We start from the raw sequence: 25,655 nt of genomic DNA, 5'->3' as shown, positions 1-25,655 counted from the left end.
ATACCACATTCATAAGCTAGCACAATCCCTTACACCAGGGCTCTCCAACCCTGTTCTTGGAGAGCTACCGTCCTGTAGGTTTTCACTCCAGCCCTAATCTATCACACCTGATTCTAATAATTAGCTGGTTGATAAACTGAACCAGGTTAGTTACAACTGGGGTTGGAGCGAAAACATACAGGAACGGGGTTGGACAGCTCTCCGGGAACAGGGTTGGACACCAACCCGCCATTCTTGTTCATCAGGAAGAGGAGATGTCCATGTTGGGGGAGATCACTCACCTGCAGACCCTCACTGACGACCTGAAGGCTCTGACCATGGACCCTCACAAGCTGCCCCCCGCCAGCGAGCAGGTCAGTGATTTGGCCCGCACTCTCAGGACAGGGCTTAAATAGTCCTCTTTTTACATGTTACACTCATGTCCTGGATAACGGTTAGTGTCTCTGTGTTACTGATTCACACGAATGGAGGTACAATGGTAAAGAAATCCATTTCCCTCTAGAAATAGAGCTTTTTTTTACAAGATTCCTTGTTTATAAATTCCCTTGTTCTGATGTTCTTCCTCCAAGGTCATTCTGGACCTGAAGGGATCTGAGAGCAGCTGGTCCTACCAGACCCCTCCTTCCTCACCCAGCACCACAGCATCCAGGAAGTCCAGCATGTGCAGGTTAGTGAGCATGCCCACAAATCACCACTACTACACCACTACACCCAAACCTCTCCGCTGGTTGGGAACAGACTGGGAGTGACGAATCAGCCTAGCATTCAGTCCTCCTACTCCATCTTGTGGATTGGAGGTGGTACTGTAGCTTTGACATTTTTGCCATAATCTGAATGTTTACAAATGTGAGGCCGCAGAACGCCTCCATAATGAATGAGTTAACTGTCTCAATAATTTATGTGAAGTGTGAGGCGTTAGGTGTCAAAGAAACCATCATATTTGTGTTCTAGGCGAGCTTGTTAGCAACCTCTGCTTGTGGCTGGCGCTGTAACTTGTTCAAACTGTAGCTGTTTGCAATGACCTAGTAACAGTCTTTTACAAACCTTAACATGTAAATATTTTTTTGAATCAATATTTATGTATCTATTTACTTAGTTTAACCAGGCATTTCAGTTGAGAACCAGTTACCAATGTCCATAGTAACCAAAAGACTGTGTTCTCTCATTGTCTGTCGCAGTAGTCTGAACAGCGTCAACAGCAGCGACTCTCGCTCCAGCGGCTCTCACTGCCACTCCCCCACCTCCCACTACCGCTACCGGAGCTCCGCCCTCCCTCAGCAAGGCCCCGCCCGCCTTTCTAGTGTCTCTTCCCACGACTCCGGCTTCATCTCCCAGGATGCCTACCAGTCCAAGTCGCCCTCGCCCATGCCCCCTGACACCCACCCACAGGTACTACGGAGAGACGAGAACAGGAACTTGTGGTGTTATGACTATTTTATCAACACCCCTCAAACCCTAAACCGCTAAGAAGCAGCAACATACTCTATGAACTAAAACATATGCACACACACAGTAATGGTGACATTGTATTCCACCCGACACTTCACTCTCCCCACCTGGGCTCTGTTGCTGGTGAGAGACAATCCTCCCAGGTTGCTAGGTAACGGGGCTCATTAGAGACAGCAGAGGTTGGCGTCACTGTGAGAAACGGTGCAGATAGATCTCGATGAGTCACCCTCACATTCAAACCCACATTACATTAGACCAGTAGGGCCACAGGGGTGAGCAGCAGCCCAACCAGCCAGGAACCCTGCTCACAGACCCAACACACACCTGGGTCTGATTGATTGCGCACCCACGCATACACACAAAGTGTGTGTTTAGTCACTGCATGTAGATCATGTAGATTACGTATTGTATACCTGTATGACAACTACAGTGTTGCTTAGATACAAGATAAGGCTTGTGGGGTCTCAGTGGTGGCTGGAAGTATATGCCTTTGTTGTGGCTGCTCAATTACCACTGAAATGGCTGTGCTAAGTGGAAGGATTTTAGTGGCTGAGCAGCTCCTCTGTTTTTTGAGGTGTGTACATAAGCCCCCCCCCACCCACCCACCCACCTTAGACTCAGCACCTGCTGTATGACTCTACTATTAGTAATACGGTCCATTGCAATCTCTGCGTCTGCATACTGTCAGCTGTTTAGTGTGTGACAAGTCATGCTGATTTGCATAACTTTCATGCTTCGCCGTAGTGCTTATAGCTTTTGTAGGATATGTTTCATATGTTTTTCTTCTTATCGATGTTGCGAACCCAGAATGTTTTTCTCCTGTTCTTTTTCTCTGTACTTCTGTCTGTGCGTCTTGTCTTTCTTACGTGTCTCTTTGTGGCTGCTTTGTTTTGAACTGCTTCTTTGTGTGTGTGTGTGTGTGTGTGTGTGTGTGTGTGTGTGTGTGTGTGTGTGTGTGTGTGTGTGTGTGTGTGTGTGTGTGTGTGTGTGTGTGTGTGTGTGTGTGTGTGTGTGTGTGTGTGTGTGAGTGTCTTTTCATGTATATTTGTGTGTGCGCCTTTCTGTCCTGCTGCACGGCTTTGCTGCAGACCTCTACCTCTTCATCCTCGGCCATCTCTGAGACTTGCCAGCCTGTCAGTGAGGGCAGCTCCTCCTCGTCCTCCTCTTCCTCACCTGCCTCCTCTAAGGAGACCTGCTCCAGCACTAGGGTGGAACAGGTGAACACACGTTTAGACACTCATAGACACGTACAAAACACGAGCAGTGTTATTAGGTGCACTTTTGCTGGTTGATCAAACCTCCCTCATTCCTGTCACATAGACAACAGCGTCATGTTCAGTGGGCCTCAAATACAGGAGCATTCTTATTGGACAAGTAGTAGCCTACCTTCTCCGTTTCTCTGTTGTTTCTAAATGTACCTGCTGAACATGACACAGGTGTCTGCTACCAGGATTTGATGTTATTAGATTCCATCTGGTGTCAGTCGTGTGCATCATTTTGACCTTCCTTTTTCATCACCAGCAGCTGCCATTTTGACTTATGATTTCTCATTGTTGTGTCACTTTGTCCTCCACTCACATTCAGCTGTCAAACGGGTATGATCATCATCATCAGGGGACCTCCGCAGCCCCCTATCTGTCTGGCGGGGGCATGCAGGAGGTCTACCCCGACCTCCCTCCATCCTCCCCCTCCACCCCCCTCGCCTCGCCCTCCTACTCTCCCACCTCCCCCGAGTGGGCATGGTCGAGACCAGGTTCCGCCCACCTGGTGGACCGCCCCCCCTATTGCGCCCTGGGACCGGGCATGATCCCCTCCTCCAAGGTCCTCACCTGGAAGGTGCGTCCGTTTTGTCATCGACCGCCTCCTCCTCTTCCTCCTTCCTTATTCTTCTCCTTCTCTTCCAGTCTCCTCTGTGGATGATCAGACACTGATACAATCACGTCTCACAATCACGTCTCACAGTCACTTCTCACAATCACAGGGAGATTGCAAACACTCTCCGGTTACATTATGCAAGTCTTTATATGTGAAGTCATACAGTATAAATGTAATTCATAAAGGCATGAATGCTATAAAAACCCAATCAGTTTCAGTCCTTTTTCTTCCGTTTCTTGCGTAATGAACACAACAGAGCTATCAGAGCTACACAACAGATCTGAGCTATTTTTGGTGGGCATTGCTCAAGAGCTTTGTCTCTCTGTGTTTTGTAGGACTGGGCCAAGCCAGGGCCCTACGACCAGCCCATGGTGAACACCTTGAGGAGGACCAAGGAGAAGAGGGAGACTCCAGATCCCAGCAGCCCCCAGGCCACCACACCAGGGGATGAGCCCCAGAGAGCCAAGGGCACCAATGCAGTTATACAGCGGGTGGGTCTAATCCTGAATGCTGATTGGTTAAAACCGCATTCCAGCCGGTATCTATTCCACAAGTTACCACCGGCTAAATCTATGAAGTTAAAATGCCTATTTACTCTGTTCCATCAGCTCAGCCAATCAATTTAAACATTTGATCTCCACTATAAAAAGCATCTAGACATTCTCACATTTCTTTTAGACTAACATTTAGTTTTCAAAGCAGAGATTTGTATAAACCTTGCTATCTGTCTCTCTGACATTTGTTTTTAACATTGTTTCAATATTCAAATTCGATCTCCAGCTGTCCCCTAGTAATAAACGTGTAGGTGTCGGGACGAGGCAGACAGACAGGCAGGCAGGCAGCGTTTCTCAGTGGGCGAAATCATGAATCAGCTCAAAACATCGGGTGGTGTAGGTGTCCTGGAGGGCAGGTAGTTTGCCCCCGGTGATGCGTTGTGCAGAGGCGCTGCTGCGCCATCTTCACGATGCTGTCTGTGTGAGTGGACCAATTCAGTTTGTCTGTGATGTGCATGCCGAGGAACTTAAAACTTACTACCCTCTCCACTACTGTTCCATCGATGTGGATAGGGGGGTGTTCCCTCTGCTGTTTCCTGAAGTCCACAATCATCTCCTTAGTTTTGTTGACGTTGAGTGTGAGGTTATTTTCCTGACACCACACTCCGAGGGCCCTCACCTCCTCCCTGTAGGCCGTCTCGTCGTTGTTGGTAATCAAGCCTACCACTGTTGTGTCGTCCGCAAACTTGATGATTGAGTTGGAGGCGTGCGTGGCCACGCAGTCATGGGTGAACAGGGAGTACAGGAGAGGGCTCAGAACGCACCCTTGTGGGGCCCCAGTGTTGAGGATCAGCGGGGTGGAGATGTTGTTGCCTACCCTCACCACCTGGGGGCGGCCCGTCAGGAAGTCCAGTACCCAGTTGCACAGGGCGGGGTCGAGACCCAGGGTCTCGAGCTTGATGACGCGCTTGGAGGGTACTATGGTGTTAAATGCCGAGCTGTACACCCATAATTACAGAAACACGTGGATGCTAATACCTATATCCTTAATGTAGAGGTGTACAGTATATGAATGTGTTTTATGACCATGTGAATGCCATGTGTGTATTTTTATTGTACTAAAGACCTGTCAAATGTTTACTGTATACTATAAGGGAAACTAAATCAAGCACAGCTCAAGTTTTTAAAAGTATTTGACATAGTATTTAACCCAGGTCTGTTGTGCGGCTGTTTAATGCAGTTGTCTGTTTGGTGTGAAATATGTGTTTTAATATGTATTTTGCTGTATGCTTGAGATAACATGGACTTAATAAAATGTGGACATAGGTCAACATTTGTTTTTACTTAAGTCCATATTAAAGGGAAACTCACCCACTTTTCTATCTAATTTTCCCCATCACAATACCATTGTCTACATACTGTATGTGAAAACGGCGCATTTCTACATTTTGTAGAATAAAATATATCCGATGACATCACCAAAATGTTACGACATTTTATTAACGGTGATTTTCAAACACTATGAGATTCACGGTGATGTGTGGGGAGCCAGAAAATATCCTCCCTCGTTAAAAACGTCTCTGTGATGTCACAGATAAGCATATTTTTTTAGGACCTTTCTTCTTATCATCTTAACCACAGATCATAGCTCATAGACCGTGCCGTTTTCAGATCTGTAGACACTGGTATGGTGCTGGAGATAATGAAAATTAGATTGAAAAGTGGCAGGAATTGTCTTAAAGTCAACTTATCCCAAGTCTGAATAGGGCCCGTATTGCATAGGTATGTATAAGCTATACGTCTTAATATGTGTGTGTCGGCAGGAGGAGGCGGAGGCCCATGAGGAGCTGGCCCTGGCTCTGGCCCGCGGGTTGCAGCTGGATATCCAGCGCTCCAGCAGGGACTCCCTGCAGTGCTCCAGTGGCTACAGCACCCAGAACACCACACCCTGCTGCTCTGAGGACACCATCCCCTCACAAGGTACTGTAGTGTGTATGTGTGTCTCCCGCTGCATGTTAGGGGTAATCGCCGTCAGTCCTTAATATGTACCGTAGGTTAATGTATGGATATTTGATAGGGATCCACTCACTTTGAATTATAGTGAACAATAGTAGGTGTTAGTCGTGTTTTGAATAAGGATCTGAACCTCTGTCTAATGGCATTTTCTTATTAATATCCATACGGATGAAAAATGTGTATTTGAAGTGTACTGTGTGTGTAGGTGACAATGATCCTCATCCACATATTATCTCTTCCCGCCAGTGTCCGACTACGACTACTTCTCCGTGGGTGGTGACCAGGAGACAGACCAGCCCGACTTCGACAAGTCCTCCACCATCCCCCGCAACAGTGACATCAGCCAGTCCTACCGCCGCATGTTCCATGCCAAGCGGCCGGCCTCCACAGCGGGCATCCCCACCACGGCCCCCTCCCCCGCTAGCATTGTCACCCCCGGGGTGGCCACCATCCGCCGCACGCCCTCCTCCAAGCCCAACCTGCGCCGGCCCTCCGGAAGCTTGGGTCTGGGCCCCATCCCTGTCAAGCCCCCCATGATCCCCGTCAAGACGCCCACTGTGCCCGAGCACCCTGGGGTGTTCTTCAGAGGAGAGAGTGAGGGAGGGGGACCACTGAGCCCCCGGAGCCCACTCTCTTCAGCGGGTGACAACGGGTTGTTGGTGTCTCCCAAGGCAACTTGGGACACTCAGGCCCCCTCCGATCCTCCCACTTCCCCACCTCAGTCTGGTAGTAGGCTGTCGGAGTGGGACCGCGAGGCCCTGCCAGAGGTTCAGGAGGAGGAGCCCGGGTGCGGCGAGGGGGAAGACGTGCTCTTGGCCATACGGCGAGGGGTCAAGCTGAAGAAGACGGCATCCAACGACCGGTCGGCGCCGCGAATAGTGTGAGATGCTTCGCTTAGTGTGCAATGTCCACTGCCCCTCAATGTAGCAGATTGAATCACATACAGTATCTGTGTCTTCACCCATAGGTTTAAGAAAAGGGTGGGAGTCTAGACACGGGAAAGTTGGGGAGGAGGGAAACGGAGCGACAACTGCTTTGACTATTTTCAAATGACGGAAAATATATAATCTTTTATTTGTATGTACATATTTATATTTTGATGCCGTTTGTATGTTTCGTGTTCAATGCTCCTCTTCGTACTTTCACGTTTTACCCATCCATTGTCATGAAAGGTGCCAAAAGACTTGAAGAGATGAATTAACTTAAATGACTTTATTTTACTGAAAATGATTCATCTTCTCTGTGAATCCACAGCAACAAAACAAAAAAAAGATTGTAGGGAGAAAGATATAGAAGGTAAGACTGTGGAGAAGAGGGGTACATAGGGAAATAACCACAATGGAGAGCAACATTTTACTTTCCTGTAATAGCCAGTGTTTTATCAATTTTTTTATTTTGCCATTGAAAAATAAATCAAATTGCTTGTTCTACCCCAAATAATTGCAACCCTAATAAACTAGACCGCCAAAAGATTCAGAGCTAGAATAAATACAACCCACTGTCAATAGGAAGCTTCTTGGTCAGCAAATAAGGACGCAAAGACTTGCCACACGAACAATTCTTAACAATCGAAGGAGTGGTTGTCAACGGGTGTCACATCATTTGTCAATAGTAAAATATGTTGCAAAGGGTTTCTACCTTGAATGCAACTCTGGTGTCAGTGGAAGCACTCATTGATTGGTGGCTATAGGATAGGCTTATTTACTTTCCTGTTTTTCTCTAGAATTAGAGCCCGAGAGTTTCCATTACGCTTGAGACTGATCATTTATTTCAATGCAAGTGATGCTGTGCTAAAGGGCATACAGAGGATTCATACGCAAATATAACTGGAAAATGTAACAAGTGCTTGTCCTGCTGTGAAAATACTAGTAGACTCTGTGAAAGCTAGTGGTGATCACTGGTAACTAGAAGTCAATCGAAACGCGGAAACAAACTAATAGTGTTAGAATATGTAAAGAAAAAATATTAAAAAGTAAAAGGTAACATAGTGGAGTTTGTTAGCTTGTGTTAAGCACCGTGAACTGAAGACAGAATTCACTATTGCGACTACCTAAAGTATTTCACAAAATGACATGGCCTAATATGTGTAGATATTCTAAACATTGTCATATCTTCCACTATAATTTTTCATGAACGCCATACCTTAGTTTGTGGTGTTGTAGACCAGCTTCACTGTCAAACACACAGCCCGTTAAATGAGATCGAGTAATGCATGTTTTTTGTTATTTTTTACTCAAACGTGTTAAAGCTCATTTTTATACTGAACCTATTTATCCCAATACATTTCCCCCATTTGAGAGCAGTTTGACTTTCTGCATAGTGACTGCAGCCTGATTATTTTTCCATTCAAGACAGGTAAGGCAGGGGAAACTAAAGTGTGGCCGATGCAACGACATGCATATGAAGCTGAAAATCCTGTATGGCTCACAACTCAATTATTCTATAGAAATGGTCTGATATTGTCCATGTAAAAGTTAGCTGTAATATACTGTAGTATTTTTTTTCGAAAGTACAGCCGTTGGTGTAAAGATACGTTGCTAAATCTAATGTATGCTAAATGGTTAGAAGTAATCAAAGTTAAACTCACACCTTGCAAATACGAGGTTTTGTCCCAATAGTCTGCAATAGTTTCCTTCTCTCATTTCCTTTTCTTCATGGTCAGATTCAAGAGGACTTAGCCTACTTATATGTGACAGGTAAAAGTAATATGATGTAAACATAATGTTAATCTATTGTGTTCATCTTGAAGTTCACGGACACGATGGAAAAGAGGCAGCATTGGGACGCAGATTGGGGGTCTAGATTGACACACACTAGTACTTTAGCCTTGTGAGTCAGTTGCTGATGACCTAGAGACATGTTGAGTTGACCTCTTTCTGTACCACTGACGTTGTCGAAGATAATTATTGTTCAGTTCCGGAATTCTGTCTCCTATTTTCTATGTAACAGTTGTTTCAGCTAAAAATAAAGATGTAGCAGAATGTGCGTCTGTTGAAAAAGGTTCTAGAAGTGTTTCTTTGATTTTCTGCTTTCTACATTTCACATCAAAAGTCTCATCTTTGTTGTAGTATGATTTCCTGACTAAATGGAGATCATAAAATTGGTATCACTTGCTCAAGATACTCAACACTATAATGTCAATACTGCATATCAAGAGACGCATGAATGATACTCATTTATTTAAACAGATGTCCTTGTACAGGAAAAGAAGTACATCTACAGTACATTTGAAAGTCATTCAGGCAGGGTGGAATATCTTTTGACAAAACATACCGCAACCTCTTCCAAAACAACTCCATTATATAATTATCTTTACAGATGGATAGTAATTCACCAGGAGGTGAATCTGCATGCTGTTGTGTGGTAGTAGGTACCGTGGTGAGCTGCCATGTGCCACTATGGAGTTATCACCAGGTAGTGTCATCCGGGGGCTCTTAGACGGGGCGCTCCCTGGGGCGGGTGACGTACTGCCACCACAGAGGGGGGAGGTCACCGTCCTTGCGGGCTGGGGGCAGGGCCTCGGTCTTGGGCCCAATGGCAGGGGTCTCTTCCTGCAGCTGCTGAACCTGAAACGAGAGATGACACCAGCTTAAGACTCAGAACAGTTCAAATTTCAACAATTGATGTAGATTTATACGGCGGTCTGAAGTGAGTATAATCAATTGGGTTATTTAATTCATATGAACGTTTGATAATGTCATATTTCTAATCCAACAGGAGGGAAGTAATTAAAGAACTCCAAAGAAAATATGCCAGGGCCCTGATTATGACTTGAACGAACATTGCATAAATCAAATGTTCCCAGACTTCCAACTCAGACCCTTTTTGGAGGATTTAGGTTGGGGAGTGTACTTGTCGGCAAATATAAAGATATAAAATAAAACATAAAAGTACCTTTTGTAAACTAACACTTGCCCTTGGCTTTCCCCCCCTACTAGCAGTGACTTTTCTGATAGCTAGGTGGGACGACCACATATCACAATCATAGTAAGCTATTTTAGAAGAAAAATGTACTAAGTCGCAATGGATAAGGGCTTGTGCTAAACTACTAAATGTAAAAACAGACCCACTGGTGAACATCAAACCATGCATTCTTTAACTTTGATGCTTTGTTTAGCACAGAGAATGGACAGAATTATTCACTTCATGGAAAAGGGACTGTAGCCTAACTCACCTCTCCTGCCCAGCTCTGTTCTCGCAGCTTCTTCCACTGCTCCCTCTTGGCAAAGTAGTCAGGATACATGGCCTTCTCTGACGGATGCCAGTGATCTAGACACCATTCGGGGACCTGTACAAACAGAATACAAGAAATCAGAAAACTGCTTCTCCAATAGAATTCCCAGATCAAGCTTGGAGATGTCATGGCGACTTTGGCTAGCTAAACTCATGCACAGAAAAACGTAATCGGTTCTAACGGTCATCTCATGCCGAACTGCGCATGTGCAGGCCGTCAAATGCAGTCGTTTTTTGAAAATGAAAATGTGTCAGCTATAATAACCTGTTCAGCAGCAGCTACTTAAGATATTGGCTCAAATCTAGGTTGTACCTTTAGATTGAGAAAATTAACAACTAAGAATTCCGTGTAAACTTGCAAGTTAACACAACCCCTAAGTTTATCTAAACAAGTGGCTGAATTAATAAGGTCACAAGGCATCAGTGTTCGCGTCGGCCGTGTTTGAGAAATCAATGCCCTTTGGATGAGTTATCTGTACAGCTGCCACTACATGGTTTCCTTGAGTTTTTTGTACTGTCCGTTCTCGGCCCTGTCTACTCCTGCCACCTCTTCTCTAAGCAAAGCAGGCAGGACCGTTGCACTAACCGTTGCTCTAGCGACTCCAGGCACAGCGTGTACACATGCTGCTTCAGAGCCTGTACTGTTCTTCTTTCGACAAAACTTTGTTCATTTGCACAATGTCTCTCGTTCACATTCACTTGTAAATGTCCAAAGTCACCAAAAATGACATTCAGTAGCTCCTACCTACAGTACCAGTCAAAAGTTTGGACACACCTACTCATTCCAGAGTTTCTTTATTTTGACTATTTCCTACATTGTAGTGAAGACATCAAAACTATGAGATAACACAGCCAAAAAGTTTTAAAATTTAAATATAAAATATGAGATTCTTCAAAGTAGCCACCTTGACAGCTTTGCACACTATTGGCATTCTCTCAACCAGCTTCATGAGGTAGTCACTTGGAATGCATTTCAATTAACAGGTGTGCCTTGTTAAGTTGTGCAATTTTCTTTCCTTAATGCGTTTGAGCCAATCAGTTGTGTTGTGACAAGGTACACAGAAAATAGCCCTATTTGGTAAAAAACAAGTCCATATTCTGGCAAGAAGAGCTCCAATAAGCAATGAGAAATGACAGTCCATCATTACTTTAAGACACGAAGGTCTGTCAATCCAGAACATTTCAAGAACTTTTAAAGTTTCTTCAAGTGCAGTCTCAAAAACCTCTCTTCTTGGCCCAAGAGACTTGCTTGGGCAAAGAAACACGAGCAATGGACATTAGACCAGTGTAAATCTGTCCTTTGGTCTGATGAGTCCAAATTTGAGATTTTTGGTTCCAACTGCTGTGTCTTTGTGAGACGCAGAGTAGGTGAACGGATGATCTCCGCATGTGTGGTTCCCACCGTGAAGCATGGAGGAGGAAGTGTGATGGTGCTTTGCTGGTGACACTGTCTGTGATATATTCATGAATGAGTAGCTGTGTCCAAACATTTGACTGGTACTGTAACTAAACGAGCTGGATTGTCTGTCTTTGTAATTTCTTTATTTTCATTTGCGCTCGTTATCATATTCAGCTAGCAGCCTCCATGGAGATTTGCTATTACTTGTGCTAATTTTGTTTGCATTGTGGTAATAGACTCCCAATCAATGGGCTTTTATGCATATTTTTGGTGCCCCCTTGTGTACTTAACTAGTAATACCGTAAATCCCAGGATAAAAGATGGACCCTAATCCGTAACACACAATGCACATGCAGATGTTGGACAATCTCCTAATTTAGTTACCTTGTACATTTCATATCTTTCATAGGAAGTTCCTCCGGGAGAGTCAGGGAATAGGTAAGGCTGGGGGTGTTGGTTAGACCAGAATTCCTCCTCTCCTGCCTTCAGCATCATAGTGGCTTTGACCATGTCCTTCTCATCCTTGGCCTCGTCGAAGCGTGCCCTCATCATACACGCGTAAAAGCGGTATTTATCCCTGTAATCCAAATTAGTACTGTTAGGTGGTGCCAACGTTGATGTCAACAACAATAGGCTACACTGACTGTGCGTGTATGATCGACAGCTAGCTAAACACATTAGCTATCATAGTACAGAGGCAAACACCAACTTGAATCGAGCAGATAGCTAGCTAATGTATTGTTTATCCATCAGCTAGTTACTATAGCATGTCAGAGAGCTTATCATTACATTAGCACCGCGCAGGGGTAAACCGAGGGTGACCTAGCTAGCTAGTTGGTTGGTTCCATGCAGTCGATAAGAACATTGCACATTATTCAATACGACTCCATAACTAGAACTACTTTGCTTACCTAAAAATACACCATGATTCAAGGTGCCTCAAGGATTTTTTGTACAGCCGCAAGACTTTTTGGTGGTGAGTAAGGTACGCAGTTGCCATTTTTTCTGTCCCCTGTCACCTTCGGCGGCGATGAGGATTGTGGGACATTGGATGTCTGCGATTTGGCATTACAGTTTACACCTACGTGATGCGTAATATACATTTGTACTATTTTAGCAATATTGATAATAGCAAAGAATATATGATAATGATCTAGAGTGGCTGTAATAATACACAACACATACTATTTCCTTTCGTTGTTATCATTTTTCGTCACCTGAGACAAAGGTAAATATAAAATATGCGCATCTATTTGGTTATACATGGTAATTGTGTATGAGGTTGTAGAATAATGTGAAATGCTCAAAATTGCTTGTGGAGTTTCTTTCAGCAGCCTGGCAAGGATGGCACACTTAAAATTTATAGGTAAGACGTTACCAGGGATCGGATTGAGCAGTGCTGCCATATACTACGAGCAACTATACGTTGTCTAAATTAGAGAAGTGGGTGTTGCTGAATGTACAGTACTACTGATAGCTATTTTAGCTTACAGAACCCACCACAACTGCGGAACGACAGCTAGTCTAGCCAGTTTTCTGAACTATGCCCCTTGATGTAACAATACATTATTACATTACATTAGCTGTGCATGGAAGCTTGTACAGGAATCATCTACAGAATCAGAGATGGTCTATTGTTACTGTGCCACTTGACAATAGCCTAACTTTATACACGGTTCAAAATTGCTGTTGGGCTGCCTATTTGTGGTAAAGCTGAACGTGATGTAAGGTTGTCTTGTGTGAATTATGTAAGTACTAAGCTGCTTAGTACTTACTATAGACATGGATGCCTATAAAGCAGGGGATATATATGATTTCTGAGTTATGATTATGTATGCCATTCTGCTCCACAGATATCGGTATTAACCTAACGGACACTATGTTTCGAGGAGTTTACAGAGGAAATCAAAAACACCAAGGTAGGTGTGAGTTGAACATGCATTTGGGCTACATAACACGGCCAAATGAAACATCTGATCTGATCTGATATGTGCAATATACGTTACATTTGCTAGGCTGATTGGGAATGTATTAAGCATTTCTAACATATCTGTACTTCATTGTTGCCTAGTTATATACTCATAAATTGGTCTACTTTTTTATTTAAAAAAATAATAATTTGCAGGTGACTTTGATCAGATAATTGACCGTGCTGTCAAAGTTGGAGTCCAAAAGGTAAGATTTGTGTCAGTTTAATTTCATGTCAATATCATAAATATGATATCGTGTGAATAGCCTATATCAGGGCTATCCAACCCTTTTCCTGGAGAGCTACTGTCCTGTTGGTTTTCACTCTAACCCTAATCTACGGCACCTGATCCTAATAATTAGCTGGTTGATACACCGACTTAGGTTAGTTACAACTGGGGTTGGAGTGAAAACCTACAGGAGCGTAGCTCTCCAGGAACCAGGTTGGAGAACACTGGGTCATGTTCCTTAATGCTTACAGTTCATGATCACGGGGGGAAATCTTGAAGACAGCAAGGAGGCCCTCAAATTAGCAGAGTCCAGAGGTAATGATGATGTATCAAAATGACTAGGATTAAAATGATTATTCACTCGTGTGTTAATACATTTTGTCAGCGCTATCAGAGTTATAACAGTTTCATTATGGTCATCCAATTTGTTTCTATGCACAGAGGAATTTTACAGTACGGTTGGATGTCATCCAACACGCTGCAGCGAGTTTGAACAGAGTGGACCAGATCAGTACTTCACATCACTGAGGGAGTTGGCAACATCAAACAAGGGCAAGGTGGTGGCCATTGGAGAATGTGGATTAGGTAGGTTGGCAGCCATATATTGTCATAATCTCCAACTCTTAACAGTCCCTGTTATACATGTATGTTTTAGTGTTGTTTACAGTTTCAACATACTGGTACATGTACAATAAATGGGTCAAGTTATTTAGCCCACTATATGCCTCTGCTCTCAACATCACAGATTTTGACAGGTTGGAATTCTGTCCAAAAGAAACTCAAATGAAGTGAGTTACCTTTTTTCTTTTAGAATAATGTTTCTAGACTGCACCAATACAAATAATGTACTGCACTTAACGAAAGGAAAAATGTCAAAGTTAAGATTATAAGTGCATCAAACCACTTTTTCCCTGTGACAGGTATTTTGAGAAGCAGTTCGACTTGGCTGAGGAAACCAAACTGCCAATGTTCCTTCACTGCAGAAACTCGCATAAGGACTTCCTTGGTATGTTTGTTGTCTCACACATATACAACATCTGCCTCTTGATGCCATGACAATGGCTAATGTTTTATATTGTAATTTGTTTTCTTGGCAGACATCATGAAGAGAAACAGAGACAGATGTGTCGGAGGTGTGGTAAGGACATTTCTCAATCAGATGCTATTTTGTAGTTGAGAACCATTCATGTAATGAATACATTATTTCCCCTTGACCCCTAGAAAAGTTATAAATCAGAGTGTCATTGAATGCTTTTCAAATCTACCAGGTCCATTCTTTTGATGGAACTAAAGAAGATGCTGCTGCCCTCACTGACCTGGATCTATATATTGGCATAAACGGCTGGTGAGATCATTTTGAGGTTGAGAAGTTATTATGGAGAATAGTGACCTGTGTAAATATTGTCTATTTCATGCCAAATCTTTGTTTTTGTTCTCTCACCATTTCAGTTCTTTGAAAACAGGAGCAAATATTGAAGCGATGAAGTCCATTCCCAGTGAAAGACTGATGATTGAGACAGGTTTGTGACTCTGCTGAGAAAAAGTGCTGATATTAATCAATTAAGTCTCATTTTGCTTCAGAACATTGGGAGAATGCTAGTTTGACTGAATGCTCTCTTCTCATTTCTAGATGCTCCATGGTGTGGGGTGAAGAACACTCATGCGGGGGCCAAGCACATCAAAACCACATTTCCCACCAAGAAGAAATGGGAGGCAGGACACTGCTTGAAGGACAGGAACGAGCCTTGCCATATCATGTATGTCAGTTGGTTCCTAGGTTGAAAGGGATTGTACAAAATCTGGGGGTCTCCTTAGCATATAGTATGTTACAGGGATGACCCAACTTGGACTTGTTCATTCATTCATGCTAATCTGAGCATTACCAGCTGAATTGATTAGCCCTGTGATCTCATTGTGTTGTTGTTCAGGATGATATCTGACTTTTTGTCATGTGAATCGCTTTTTCTCCTTTGTTCCAGACAAGTGCTTGAAATCATGGCTGCTGCAAGGAATGAGGATCCTGTGGAGATGGCAAACATCATTTACAACACCACTATGAAAGTGTTCTTTACTGGAAGCTGATTACTTTTCCAAAAATACATTTTCCCGGACCTAATTTGAAAATGCCTTTTGCCCTTAAGGAAGAGCATTTCATGCTACTCTTCAAGAGTGGTTTATGTTTACACCATCTGCCAACTGGCTCCAACTGCTCATGTTAGCACTTGCTGGTGTCAATCAGTGAACTCCTCAGAAATGCCTTATCACTAACTTTGCATGGAGAATTTAGATAGCATGGCCTTAAAATGCCTATTTGCTCTGTTCCATCTGACTGTGCAATCCACTGTTTCATCAGCCCAGGGAGGGACGTTATAAACTTGATCTCCACAATAAAAATAATCTAGACATTATCTCACATTTATTTTAGACTAACATTTTGTGTTCAACAGCGGAAAGCAAGGGATAAGAACATTGCCAGCCAGTATGGCAATGGAACATTTAGAAAGAACAACTGGGTAACGTCCATAGATACAGATCAAAAAGACTGAACGACTGGGTCGTGTCTCTGGCAACTGAACCAATAGATCGAACGACCAGCCGGCTTGGGTAGCAAACCTAGATTTGTATCGGGACTATCTTGTGGAAGTGTGAAATAGTATGAATTAATTAATCAAAATAACGTTTTTAATTAAAATGTTAATTGTTATTTTAATGTGTTGTATAAAAGGGGTAATGCCCTCGAAGCCAGCCTGAACAACATCCGTGCTAATATATCCTCCAAACACCAGATTCGAGGGCATTATCACTTAAGTATAAGTATTTTAACCTTTATTTAACTAGGCAAGTCAGTTAAGAACAATTTCTTATATACAATGACGGCCTACTGGGGAACAGTGGGTTAATTGCCTTGTTCAGGGGCGGAACCACAGATTTTTACTTTGTCAGCTCAGGGATTCGAAAGGTTACTGGCCCAACGCTCTAACCACTAGATTGCCTGCTGCCCCTTGTGTTCCCCATGTAACTTTTGATTTGATGTAATATTGTAATAAAGTATCCTATTTCCGACTAGCACGTGAACGCGGCAGAAAGCACCATAAAGCCACAAATAGGAGAATGCGCCAGATATTTCGCCAGATGTCTAAATGTGAAGCATCCGGTTGGCGTTTCCACTCACTACCAAATATGGTGATGAGAGGAAGAAGCCCTGTGGCCGGAAGCGGGAAATATGGAGCGAGATGGATTTTGGCCAACATTCTGCAGATTTTCTCATCAATAAAACATTTGATCTACATACAGTATTCTGTTTCCAAAAACTTGCAGACTTCACCCTTTGCCAAAGTTTCTGAAATGTGCGTTTAGAAGGAGCGCAAGAGCGAACTTAGTTACTGCACATGCGCACTTCACAGATTAGGCAAATATGCAAATAATTGCTACAACGCGCCAATAGAATCTCAGTAGCTGGTGCTTGGCTCTGCCCATCATCTCCCTGCTTGTTCTACCCACTATGATAAAATCACTCCCATTGGAAAAGACAGGCTCTGGTCTATCTTGGGTTAGTTATAAAAAAATCTTTGATGAAGCACGTCGTTACGTCACAGACTACACCTTTTGATGTCCAAAACGTCACTAGGGTTTAAAAAAAGTAGCAACTTCCGCGTTCTTTGCATAGCAACAGGATGGCAGCGAATATGGCGGATTGTACCGACCCCGTTAAATAACGTGTGGGAAGTTGACACCAAAAAGAAGCGAGAAGCTGGAGTTTTTAACTCTTTAAACGGAGTGACCGAGTCCTCCAGGACTTACGCCCTAAGCCATGGCCTCAGCTAATGTCCGAATCGGCCAACAAGCCTTGACCGTGCTGGATGTGGCATTTCGAGTCCCTTGTATCTTTATTATCGACGCCATTTTTAACTCTTACTATGATCCTGGGTCAGGATGGGCCGGAACAGCGGGCAAGATTTTAATCCGAGTAATGGGTAAGATTATTAGTAGTTTTGGACCCCTACATGCGAGCCGCTGTCACCCTCTTGACAGCTAACTAGTTACTATTGCAGACGTCAGTGTGGCTGACTCGTGTCACCTGTCAACCGCGAGGGCCTGGACCACAGCCCAATCCTCCCAAAGCCGTTTTATTTTTGTTATTTGACCTTTATTTAACTAGGCAAATCAGTTAAGAACAAATTCTTATTGACAATGACGGCCAAACCCCAACCTGGAAGACGCTGGGCCAATTCCTGTGCGCCGCATTATGGGACTCCCAATCACGGCCGGTTGTGATACAGCCTGGAATCGAACCAGGCTCTGTTGTAACGGCTCTAGCACTGAGATGCAGTGCCTTTGACCGCTGCGTCTGTGCCACTCGGGAGCCAGTTATAACAACACGAAGACCATGTTCTTTGCAGTTGTTAGCCAGATAGGTAGTTAATAACCCTACCCCTTACTCCTGGGCTTTCTAGTACATTTAGCTAGCCAGCGTTAGGCAGGCAATTAACGTTAGGCAGGCATATGATCAACATATTGGCTATCAGACAAATTAATACCAGCCAGGTGTTGTAGGATAATTTACCTCTGGCCAAGTAGCTAGTAAGTAAGGTTATGAAGTATGGGTAAACCTGTTTTGTCAATGCAGGACAAATAACTGATGTTGTGGCCTTCATTTTGGCCTGTCAATACTGTCACAGGCAAACAAACATGTCTAGATAGTTTGCTGACCTCAGTGTGTGTTTGATCAGTTACTTTTTGGCCATACTTACTGCCCTCAAGTCCAACACTATGTTTGCATGACCCTTGTCAAACAGCCTACCTACCCTGCAAGTTACCATACTACTCTCTCTCCTTGCAAACATGTAAATCGTTACACATGTTTTCAGACAGTTTTAGATACCGAACCTACCTTTGCGCTTGATTACACTGAACTACACTGGGGTCGGAATGCAATCATAATTACATTAAGAGACAGTGGAGCCGAAGTGAGATATGGGTCTGAAAACCTCCATGCAGGGAAGGGATATGCCACTGTATATCAAGTTACACTTCATCCACACTGATACATAGAGAATGTTGAAATACTGTTCGTTTTCCTGGAACACTGCCCTTTTCATCCTCATATTAGCAAACAGTAAACACTGCAGCCAATTTTGAAATGGCAGTGTCTGCCATTGTTCAACGTGACGTGCCATTTCATAATGGCTGCTAGGGCTATCTCGTATGAGGACGAAAAGGGTTTGTTTTCCAGGAGAACTAGCAGTATTTCAATATTCTCGATGCATCAGTGTGGATAAAGGTACAATTTGGAGTACAGTGGCATATCCCATCCCTGCATTGAGGTAAGTTTTCCGACCCCAGTATAGTTCAGTGTAATCAAGCTCAATGGTAGGGTTGGTAGTTTGCCTAAAGTAAGATACTACGAAATGACTGATCCCTCTCCAGCTAAATGTAGTTCTAAACCTTATCATAAATCAAGACCTTTTGTACAGTAGATCGTCTGTTTCACTTGATGTCATGTTGAAACTATGGTTTGAATTTGTTTCAGGTATCGTGGTCTCCAGTGTGGTCCTGGTGTTGTCCCAGAAGGCCCTATTCAAGTTCTACACGCTATTCTTCGCTGTGCTCCTGGGAGTGGTAGCTGTTCTTATCAACTACTACGCCATATCTCACATAGACTTCTACAGCGCCTACTACAAAGCAGCACTGGGCGTTAGACTCGTACCACGAAACGGGCCCACCCTGTGGTTGGGCATGGCCGTGGTGCAACTCCTTTTCGGCATGGGCTATGTGGTGCTGCTAAACATTCAGTCTGTGTTTGCTGCTCTTGTGGTCCTGGATGTCATGATTCCGCTGTGGGGGCTCATCATCGAGCTTCCCGTGGACGTACGGCAACTGGTAGCGGTGGCCTCGGGCCTGGCTCTGGCTCTGAACACGGCTGTGTGCCTGGCCCTTAAGCTCAAGTGGTTCTACTACTCCTGCCGCTACGTCTACCTGCTGGTGCGCCACATGTACCGAATCTACGGGCTGCAGCTTCTGGTGGAGGACACCTGGAAGAGGATCCACTTCCCGGACGTGCTGCGTGTCTTCTGGCTCACACGCATGACAGCGCAGGCCATCATCCTGGTCTACGTAGTCAAAGTGGTGCGGCACGAGAGCGGCGAACACAGCTACCTGACGTCGGATGTCTTCTGGGACCTGTTCAGCAACCTTATCATCAGCGGCTGCGACTCTACACTGACCGTGTTGGGCATGAGTGCCGTCATCTCGTCCATCGCCCACTACCTGGGCCTCAGCATCCTGGCATTCATCGGCTCCACCGAGGAAGAGGACAAGCGGCTGGGCTTCGTGGCGCCCGTTCTTTTCTTCATCCTGGCCCTGCAAACGGGCCTGAGTGGTCTGGACCCTGAGGAACGGCTGGTGCGGCTCAGCCGCAACATGTGCCTTCTGCTGACTGCCATCCTCCACTTCATCCATGGCATGACGGACCCCGTGCTCATGTCGCTGAGTGCCTCGCACGTCTCCTCCTTCCGCCGCCACTTCCCGGTTCTGCTGGTGTCACTCTGCCTCTTCGTGCTGCCTGTTGTGCTCAGCTACACCCTGTGGCACCGCTACGCCCTCAACACCTGGCTGTTCGCCGTCACGGCCTTCTGCGTGGAGCTCTGCCTCAAGGTGGTGGTGTCGCTGACGGTCTACGCCCTGTTTATGGTGGATGGCTACTACAACGTGTTGTGGGAGAAGCTGGACGACTACGTCTACTGCGTGCGCTCCACGGGCAACGTCATTGAGTTTGTCTTTGGCGTCATCATGTTTGGAAACGGCGCCTACACCATGATGTTCGAGGCGGGCAGCAAGATCCGCGCCTGTATGATGTGCCTCCACGCCTACTTCAACATCTACCTGCAGGCCAAGAACGGCTGGAAGACCTTCATCAACCGCCGTACGGCTGTCAAGAAGATCAACTCCCTGCCGGAGGTGAAGGGTGGCCAGCTGCGTGACATCGAGGACGTCTGCGCCATATGCTACCAGGAGTTTGCCACGTCGGCACGTATCACGCCGTGCCAACACTACTTCCATGCACTCTGCCTCCGTAAGTGGCTCTACATCCAGGACACGTGTCCCATGTGCCACCAGAAGGTGTACATTGAGGAGGAGGCCCGGGACAGGGTGCCCTTCAACAACAACGGCTATGTGGCGCCAGGCGGGGACCTGGGCCAGTTTGCAGAGCCCGGCGGGGCAGAGGCTGCAGCAGCCGCAGGTGGGCCTGAGCATGAGAATGAACTACTGGAGGATAATGATAGTATTGAGTATGACGAGGATGAGTGGGGGACAGAGAACGGTGAAACGCCCATAGAGGAAGACTATATTAATGATGACACAGACTCTAACGGGGACTGATCAGCCCTATAGAGATAAATATATTATATATATTTAAGTACATGTTCTCAACATCAGGGATGTCACTCATTTTCACTCTTAAGATTTGTTTCCTTTTTTGTTTGTCTTTGGGTTAGCTCCTCCAAGGGCTTGCAGAGGTGTAGCTGCTATGATGAAGTGTGCCTAGGTGGTTGGGTGTCCCAACAGGTGCAGTTCTGTGTGAGAGACCCACATTCCTTGTGTTTTGTAGGGATGCTGTTGGTCGTGTGTTTGCTGTTTTGCTGAAAGAAAGTAAGCAGGGAGCCGAGAGGGCCTCCAAGAGCTCCGGCGCCAAGAAGAGGTTTAATTAAAACGTGAAGTTCTACTGTAATCACAGATATACCTCTTATTATTACTACTGGTCTCTTGTGTGACCTTGCTTAAATTGTGTACGTTATTGTACATGTAATAAAAATACACTTTCCCTTAGAAAAGAGAAGGTTGTATTCAAATGAGTGTTTTGAGAGATGCTACTTTACTCGACTTCAAGAGATGTTTGAGTCTTACCTTGGAAATGAAACCGCAACATTGCACCATGTTTTGCTCAGACCATGTGTTCATTAAGAGATCTCTGCACTTCAACTCACTTGGTTGAAATAGTTTTGTTAGTGATGCTTATCCGCACTTTTGCAGTTTTTAGTTTTTAAAAGGGTAGTTGATTTTACATTTTACAACTGAAATGACATTCTTTAGAAATTGCAACAGCTTCCAGAGCAACTAAAGATTACAGTGTTATCTTCAATACAATAGTAATTATTATTAATCATGGTGAATTGAAATTACTGAAAGTATCACTTGTCTTAATCAGGAATTGAGAGGTATCTTATTTAATTGAAAAGCTGTGCTTTCAGTTTGTTTCAGCAATGAAGGACTTTGATTATTGGTTTAGTTGTTTGCTTTTAATGACAGGTAAAGCTGTGCATTTTGTATTAAAAAAAGATTAATGTAAATAAAATCATCTTTAATAGTGGTTTGGTCAATAAGTACTCAAGAATAACTTCAAACACTGTAGTACACGCTAGTGAGTTACCTTTTCATATCAGCATTACATGAGCTACATTTCCATCCAATTTGCATCAGATTTTCATGCGAATATTCTGAAATCTGCATAAAATAATTTGTATTCATTCGGTGTTAGAATTTAACAGCGAACGTTATTTTTATGTGCACGACGTCATCACGCACATACTTTTATCCTCAATAGTTTGATTTTTCGCATTTTCAGAAAAACTGTTGGGTTAACGTTATATAGAAATCAATTCGCGGGTAGGATACCGACATGAGATTATTATGGATAAAAGCGATATTTGTATTTGTCAAACGGCAGCAAAGCATCGATCACCATGTCATCAGAATAAGACCCTCTAACGTTACATATATTGGAAAGGAGTGTCAAACTCATCCACGTGCACTTTGACCAACCTGTAAAGTTCATAATTTATTTAATCTGTAGCCTAATAAACTGCATGGTTTCACGAGTCGTACTGTGAGGACCACACAACATATAATTGCGTGATGGTTATTATATCATTATTTGCGCATAAAGGCGTTTCCACCGCAATTTCTCGCAAAATTAATTTTACAGACAGAAAAATCCCACCATGTTGAACGAACAAATTGTCTTTCGGCATTTATAAAATTGTACCGGCATATCCTGTTTCCATCAACCGGTCGGATGTGACTTTTTTCATGCGTCAGGTAATTCATCCACATGAAATGGCTGGATGGACCTGGTTACTGATGATGAACATGAGTTTCTTTGTTAAAGTACCTAGGCAGAACTACCAGGGATTAGGGAACAACATAGTCTTGCCCGCTCAACCCTGCTTACAACACACACACCAAATGTAAACCTTATGAAACAAATGCTAAATCCTCACACACAATATATACAAAAGTATGTGGACACCTTCAAATGAGTGGATTCGGCTACTTCAGCCACAACTGTTGCTGACAGGTGTATAACATCGAGCACACAGCCATGCAATCTCCATAGACACATATTGGCAGTAGAATTGCTTTAGTGAAGAGCTAAGTTACTTTCAATGTGGCACCGTCATAGGATGCCACCTTTCCAACAAGTCAGTTTGTCTAATTTCTGCCCTGCTAGAGCTGCCCCGGTCAACTGTATGTACTGTTATTGTGAAGTGGAAACATCTAGGAGCAACAACAGCCATGAAGTGGTAGGCCACCAAGCTCACAGAATGAAACCACAGAGTGCTGAAGCGCGATACGCGTTCCTTGGTTGGAACACTCACTACCAAGTTCCAAAGTGCCTCTGGAAGCAACATCAGCACAATTACTGTTAGTCGGGAGCTTCAAGAAATGGGTTTCCATGTCGGAACAGCCGCACACAAGCCTAAGATCACCATGCGCAATGCCAAGTGTTGGCTGGAGTGGTGTAAAGCTCGCCGCCATTGGACTCTGGAGCAGGAGTGATGAATCACGGCTTCACCATACTGCAGTCCGAAAGACTAATCTGTTTTTGCGGATGCCAGGAGAACGCTACCTGACCCAATGCATAGTGCCAACTGTGAAGTTTGGTGGTGAAGGAACAATGGTCTAGGATGGTTTTTCATGGTTTGGGCTAGGCCTCTTAGTTCCAGTGAAGGGAAATCTTAACACCACAGCATAAAATGAGATTCTAGACGATTCTGTGCTTGCAACTTTGTGGCAAAAGTTTTGGGTTGGCCCTTTCCTGTTTCAGCATGACAATTCCCCCGTGCACAAAGCGAGGTCCATACAGAAATGGTTTGTTGAGATCGGTATGAAAGAACTTGACTGGCCTGCACAGAGCCCTTACTTCAACCCCATGAATTAGAACACCAACTGCGTACTACCTCACTAATGCTCTTGTGGCTGAATGGAAGCAAGTCCCTGCAGCAATGTTCCAACATCTAGTGGAAAACCTTCCCAGAAGAGTGGAGGCTGTTAAAGCAGCAAAGGGGGTACAACTCAATATTAATGCCCATCATTTTGGAATGAGATGCTCAACAAGCAGGTCTTCACATTCTTTTGGTCATGTAGCATAGATGCTTGACAATGCAGCAATTACTACACATTATTTTGCAAAACAAAGGTACTTATTATTATCATCACACGTGGATACTAATGTAATAAGAAAGATGAGTATAACTAACCCTGGATAGTTAATCTGTGTCGTTTACAGTGGGAGCAAATTAAGCACAGTGGCCAGAACAGGCCAGGGTTAGGGTTAAGGTTAAGGTCAAAGCCAAGCACGAGTTTGCAAGATGCACTACAGCTCGTTACATCAATATTCTAATGTAGACTTTGCCTTCAAGCGAAGTGTTTTATGCGTGCTCAGTTCTTGGGTCTCGGGGGCTCCCGGAGTAGAAATTATAAATGGAAGTTTGTGAACTCCCTCGCTTGGTTCTTTTATGTGGAGAATGATACATTTGACTCTGTTGTAGCCTATTAATTTGTATACCATTGTAGGCTACCATTTGATACAATAAATATGTTGAAATTATGATATCATTTAGTCATTGCAAATCAATGTGCCACTTGTGTAGCCTACATGGGGCTGGCAAACCAATTTAATAAATAGCCTATAACTGTTGTAGCATTGTGTTATTATGCAATTATTAATGGGAATGTTTAGTTAAATACATTTGAAGTTATCTAAACTCTATCGCAATTGCCGGTCAGTTGTTAGAACGCATTAGATTGACGGTAACTAGTCAGATTAGGCTACAGTTTTTTTTTTAAATATCCAAAACACTGGCTGTTGTTGACAAGCATATTCTGTTCCTAATACACTAACATCAAAAGTTTTAGAACACCTACTCATTCAAAGTTTTGATGTCTTCACTATTATTCTACAATGTAGAAAATAGTAAAAAAAATAAAGAAAAACCCTTGAATAAGTAGGTGTTCTAAAAATTTGACCGGTAGTGTACATATTATTAATATTTAATTCAGTGATTGAAATTGTGACCCCATCCTCAGTAGCCTATTCCAGCAGGCTATTGGGAAAAACAAGCACTTCTTACCTCGAAATCGCTTCACTATTCATGTTGAATAAATTAGTCTTAATTTGAATAAAGCACGCTGCTAAATTGTTCAGTTGACATTTTACCTTCATCTTGTCTAGGCTAGCGTAGACTATATGAAATGAGATGTAGGCCTATCAGGAACCTACCTTTATCTAAGCAAACCATGGCAAAATTGAATTGATAAACCCAGATTTTTGTCTGTAGCCTAAACCTATTGAAATGACAAACCAATCACGCTAATGGGCCATTTATAACAGTTTGTAGTCTTAACATCTGGCACAATTGCCAGAAAATAGCCTAACATTTTTTTTTCAAGTTTGCCTGAGTGTTTCTTGCTCAGAGATTTAGAAATCCTATGACCAATTTTATTTTTCTTGACCTTTATTTAACTAGGCAAGTCAGTTAAGAACAAATTCTTATTTTCAATGACGGCCTAGGAACAGTGGGTTAACTGCCTGTTCAGGGGCAGAATGACAGATTTGTACCTTGTCAGCTCGGGGATTTGAATTTACAACCTTCCGGTCCAACGCTCTAACCACTAGGCTATCCTGCCATCACTCAAACTCTCCTGTCTGAT

General features: G+C 43.8%; 4 protein-coding genes across 10 annotated transcripts in view; 3 read left to right on the top strand and 1 right to left on the bottom strand.

Moving 5' to 3' along the window:
- LOC112264754 (MTSS I-BAR domain containing 1) overlaps window positions 1–8,833 on the top strand; it is a 45,955-nt gene extending 37,122 nt beyond the window's left edge. For 2 of the 6 annotated variants that reach the window (XM_024441557.2, XM_024441556.2), the window contains 8 exons: window positions 246–353; window positions 570–667; window positions 1,179–1,389; window positions 2,538–2,666; window positions 3,034–3,285; window positions 3,660–3,815; window positions 5,642–5,798; window positions 6,081–8,833. In XM_024441557.2, the coding sequence (XP_024297325.2) occupies window positions 246–353; window positions 570–667; window positions 1,179–1,389; window positions 2,538–2,666; window positions 3,034–3,285; window positions 3,660–3,815; window positions 5,642–5,798; window positions 6,081–6,718 (1,749 nt within the window). In that variant the 3' untranslated portion in view covers window positions 6,719–8,833. The remainder of the gene's footprint in view (window positions 1–245; window positions 354–569; window positions 668–1,178; window positions 1,390–2,537; window positions 2,667–3,033; window positions 3,286–3,659; window positions 3,816–5,641; window positions 5,799–6,080) is intronic. The other 4 variants (XM_042295552.1, XM_024441560.2, XM_024441558.2 and 1 more) reach the window with 3 other exon arrangements.
- A 163-nt stretch (window positions 8,834–8,996) lies between these two features.
- Window positions 8,997–12,528, bottom strand: ndufb9 (NADH:ubiquinone oxidoreductase subunit B9). Its single transcript, XM_024441562.2, has 4 exons — window positions 12,378–12,528; window positions 11,851–12,043; window positions 10,009–10,122; window positions 8,997–9,400 (listed from the first exon to the last, which is right to left on the bottom strand). The coding sequence occupies exons 1-4, from the start codon at window positions 12,464–12,466 to the stop codon at window positions 9,269–9,271; spliced, it is 528 nt and encodes a 175-aa protein (XP_024297330.1). The 5' UTR covers window positions 12,467–12,528; the 3' UTR covers window positions 8,997–9,268.
- Window positions 12,529–12,730: 202 nt separating this feature from the next.
- Window positions 12,731–16,077, top strand: tatdn1 (TatD DNase domain containing 1). Its single transcript, XM_024441561.2, has 12 exons — window positions 12,731–12,832; window positions 13,320–13,385; window positions 13,592–13,641; window positions 13,916–13,979; window positions 14,106–14,249; window positions 14,410–14,452; window positions 14,585–14,670; window positions 14,762–14,802; window positions 14,933–15,009; window positions 15,114–15,184; window positions 15,295–15,421; window positions 15,644–16,077. Exons 1-12 carry the CDS (start codon window positions 12,766–12,768, stop codon window positions 15,744–15,746), a joined length of 939 nt encoding a protein of 312 aa, XP_024297329.1. The 5' UTR covers window positions 12,731–12,765; the 3' UTR covers window positions 15,747–16,077.
- A 1,114-nt stretch (window positions 16,078–17,191) lies between these two features.
- On the top strand, window positions 17,192–22,032 carry LOC112264752 (E3 ubiquitin-protein ligase RNF139). 2 transcript variants are annotated; one of them, XM_024441555.2, is made up of 3 exons: window positions 17,192–17,638; window positions 19,195–20,904; window positions 21,274–22,032. In XM_024441555.2, exons 1-3 carry the CDS (start codon window positions 17,476–17,478, stop codon window positions 21,306–21,308), a joined length of 1,908 nt encoding a protein of 635 aa, XP_024297323.1. In that variant the 5' UTR covers window positions 17,192–17,475; the 3' UTR covers window positions 21,309–22,032. The 2 variants fall into 2 exon arrangements, with proteins under 2 accessions (XP_024297323.1, XP_024297322.1); XM_024441554.2 differs by having other exon boundaries at window positions 17,194–17,638; window positions 19,195–22,032.
- The last annotated feature ends 3,623 nt before the right edge of the window (window positions 22,033–25,655 follow it).

Source organism: Oncorhynchus tshawytscha, linkage group LG13 (assembly GCF_018296145.1).
Source record: "Oncorhynchus tshawytscha isolate Ot180627B linkage group LG13, Otsh_v2.0, whole genome shotgun sequence".
Lineage (NCBI taxonomy): Eukaryota > Metazoa > Chordata > Actinopteri > Salmoniformes > Salmonidae > Oncorhynchus > Oncorhynchus tshawytscha.
The sequence above is the reverse complement of the archived record's forward strand: the minus strand, read 5'-3'. Positions and strand labels throughout refer to the sequence as shown.

What these genes read in the sequence shown, in the direction of transcription:
- tatdn1 (XM_024441561.2), top strand. Translation starts at nt 12,766, where the DNA reads ATGCTCAAAATTGCTTGTGGAGTTTCTTTCAGCAGCCTGGCAAGGATG. An exon ending in TCAAAGTTGGAGTCCAAAAG is followed by an intron (nt 13,642 to 13,915) that starts GTAAGATTTGTG and finishes TAATGCTTACAG; the next exon opens with TTCATGATCACGGGGGGAAA. An exon ending in AACGAGCCTTGCCATATCAT is followed by an intron (nt 15,422 to 15,643) that starts GTATGTCAGTTG and finishes CCTTTGTTCCAG; the next exon opens with ACAAGTGCTTGAAATCATGG.
- ndufb9 (XM_024441562.2), bottom strand. Translation starts at nt 12,466, where the DNA reads ATGGCAACTGCGTACCTTACTCACCACCAAAAAGTCTTGCGGCTGTAC. An exon ending in GAATCATGGTGTATTTTTAG is followed by an intron (nt 12,044 to 12,377) that starts GTAAGCAAAGTA and finishes TTTGGATTACAG; the next exon opens with GGATAAATACCGCTTTTACG. An exon ending in AACAGAGCTGGGCAGGAGAG is followed by an intron (nt 9,401 to 10,008) that starts GTGAGTTAGGCT and finishes CTCTCGTTTCAG; the next exon opens with GTTCAGCAGCTGCAGGAAGA.
- LOC112264752 (XM_024441554.2), top strand. Translation starts at nt 17,476, where the DNA reads ATGGCCTCAGCTAATGTCCGAATCGGCCAACAAGCCTTGACCGTGCTG. An exon ending in GATTTTAATCCGAGTAATGG is followed by an intron (nt 17,639 to 19,194) that starts GTAAGATTATTA and finishes AATTTGTTTCAG; the next exon opens with GTATCGTGGTCTCCAGTGTG.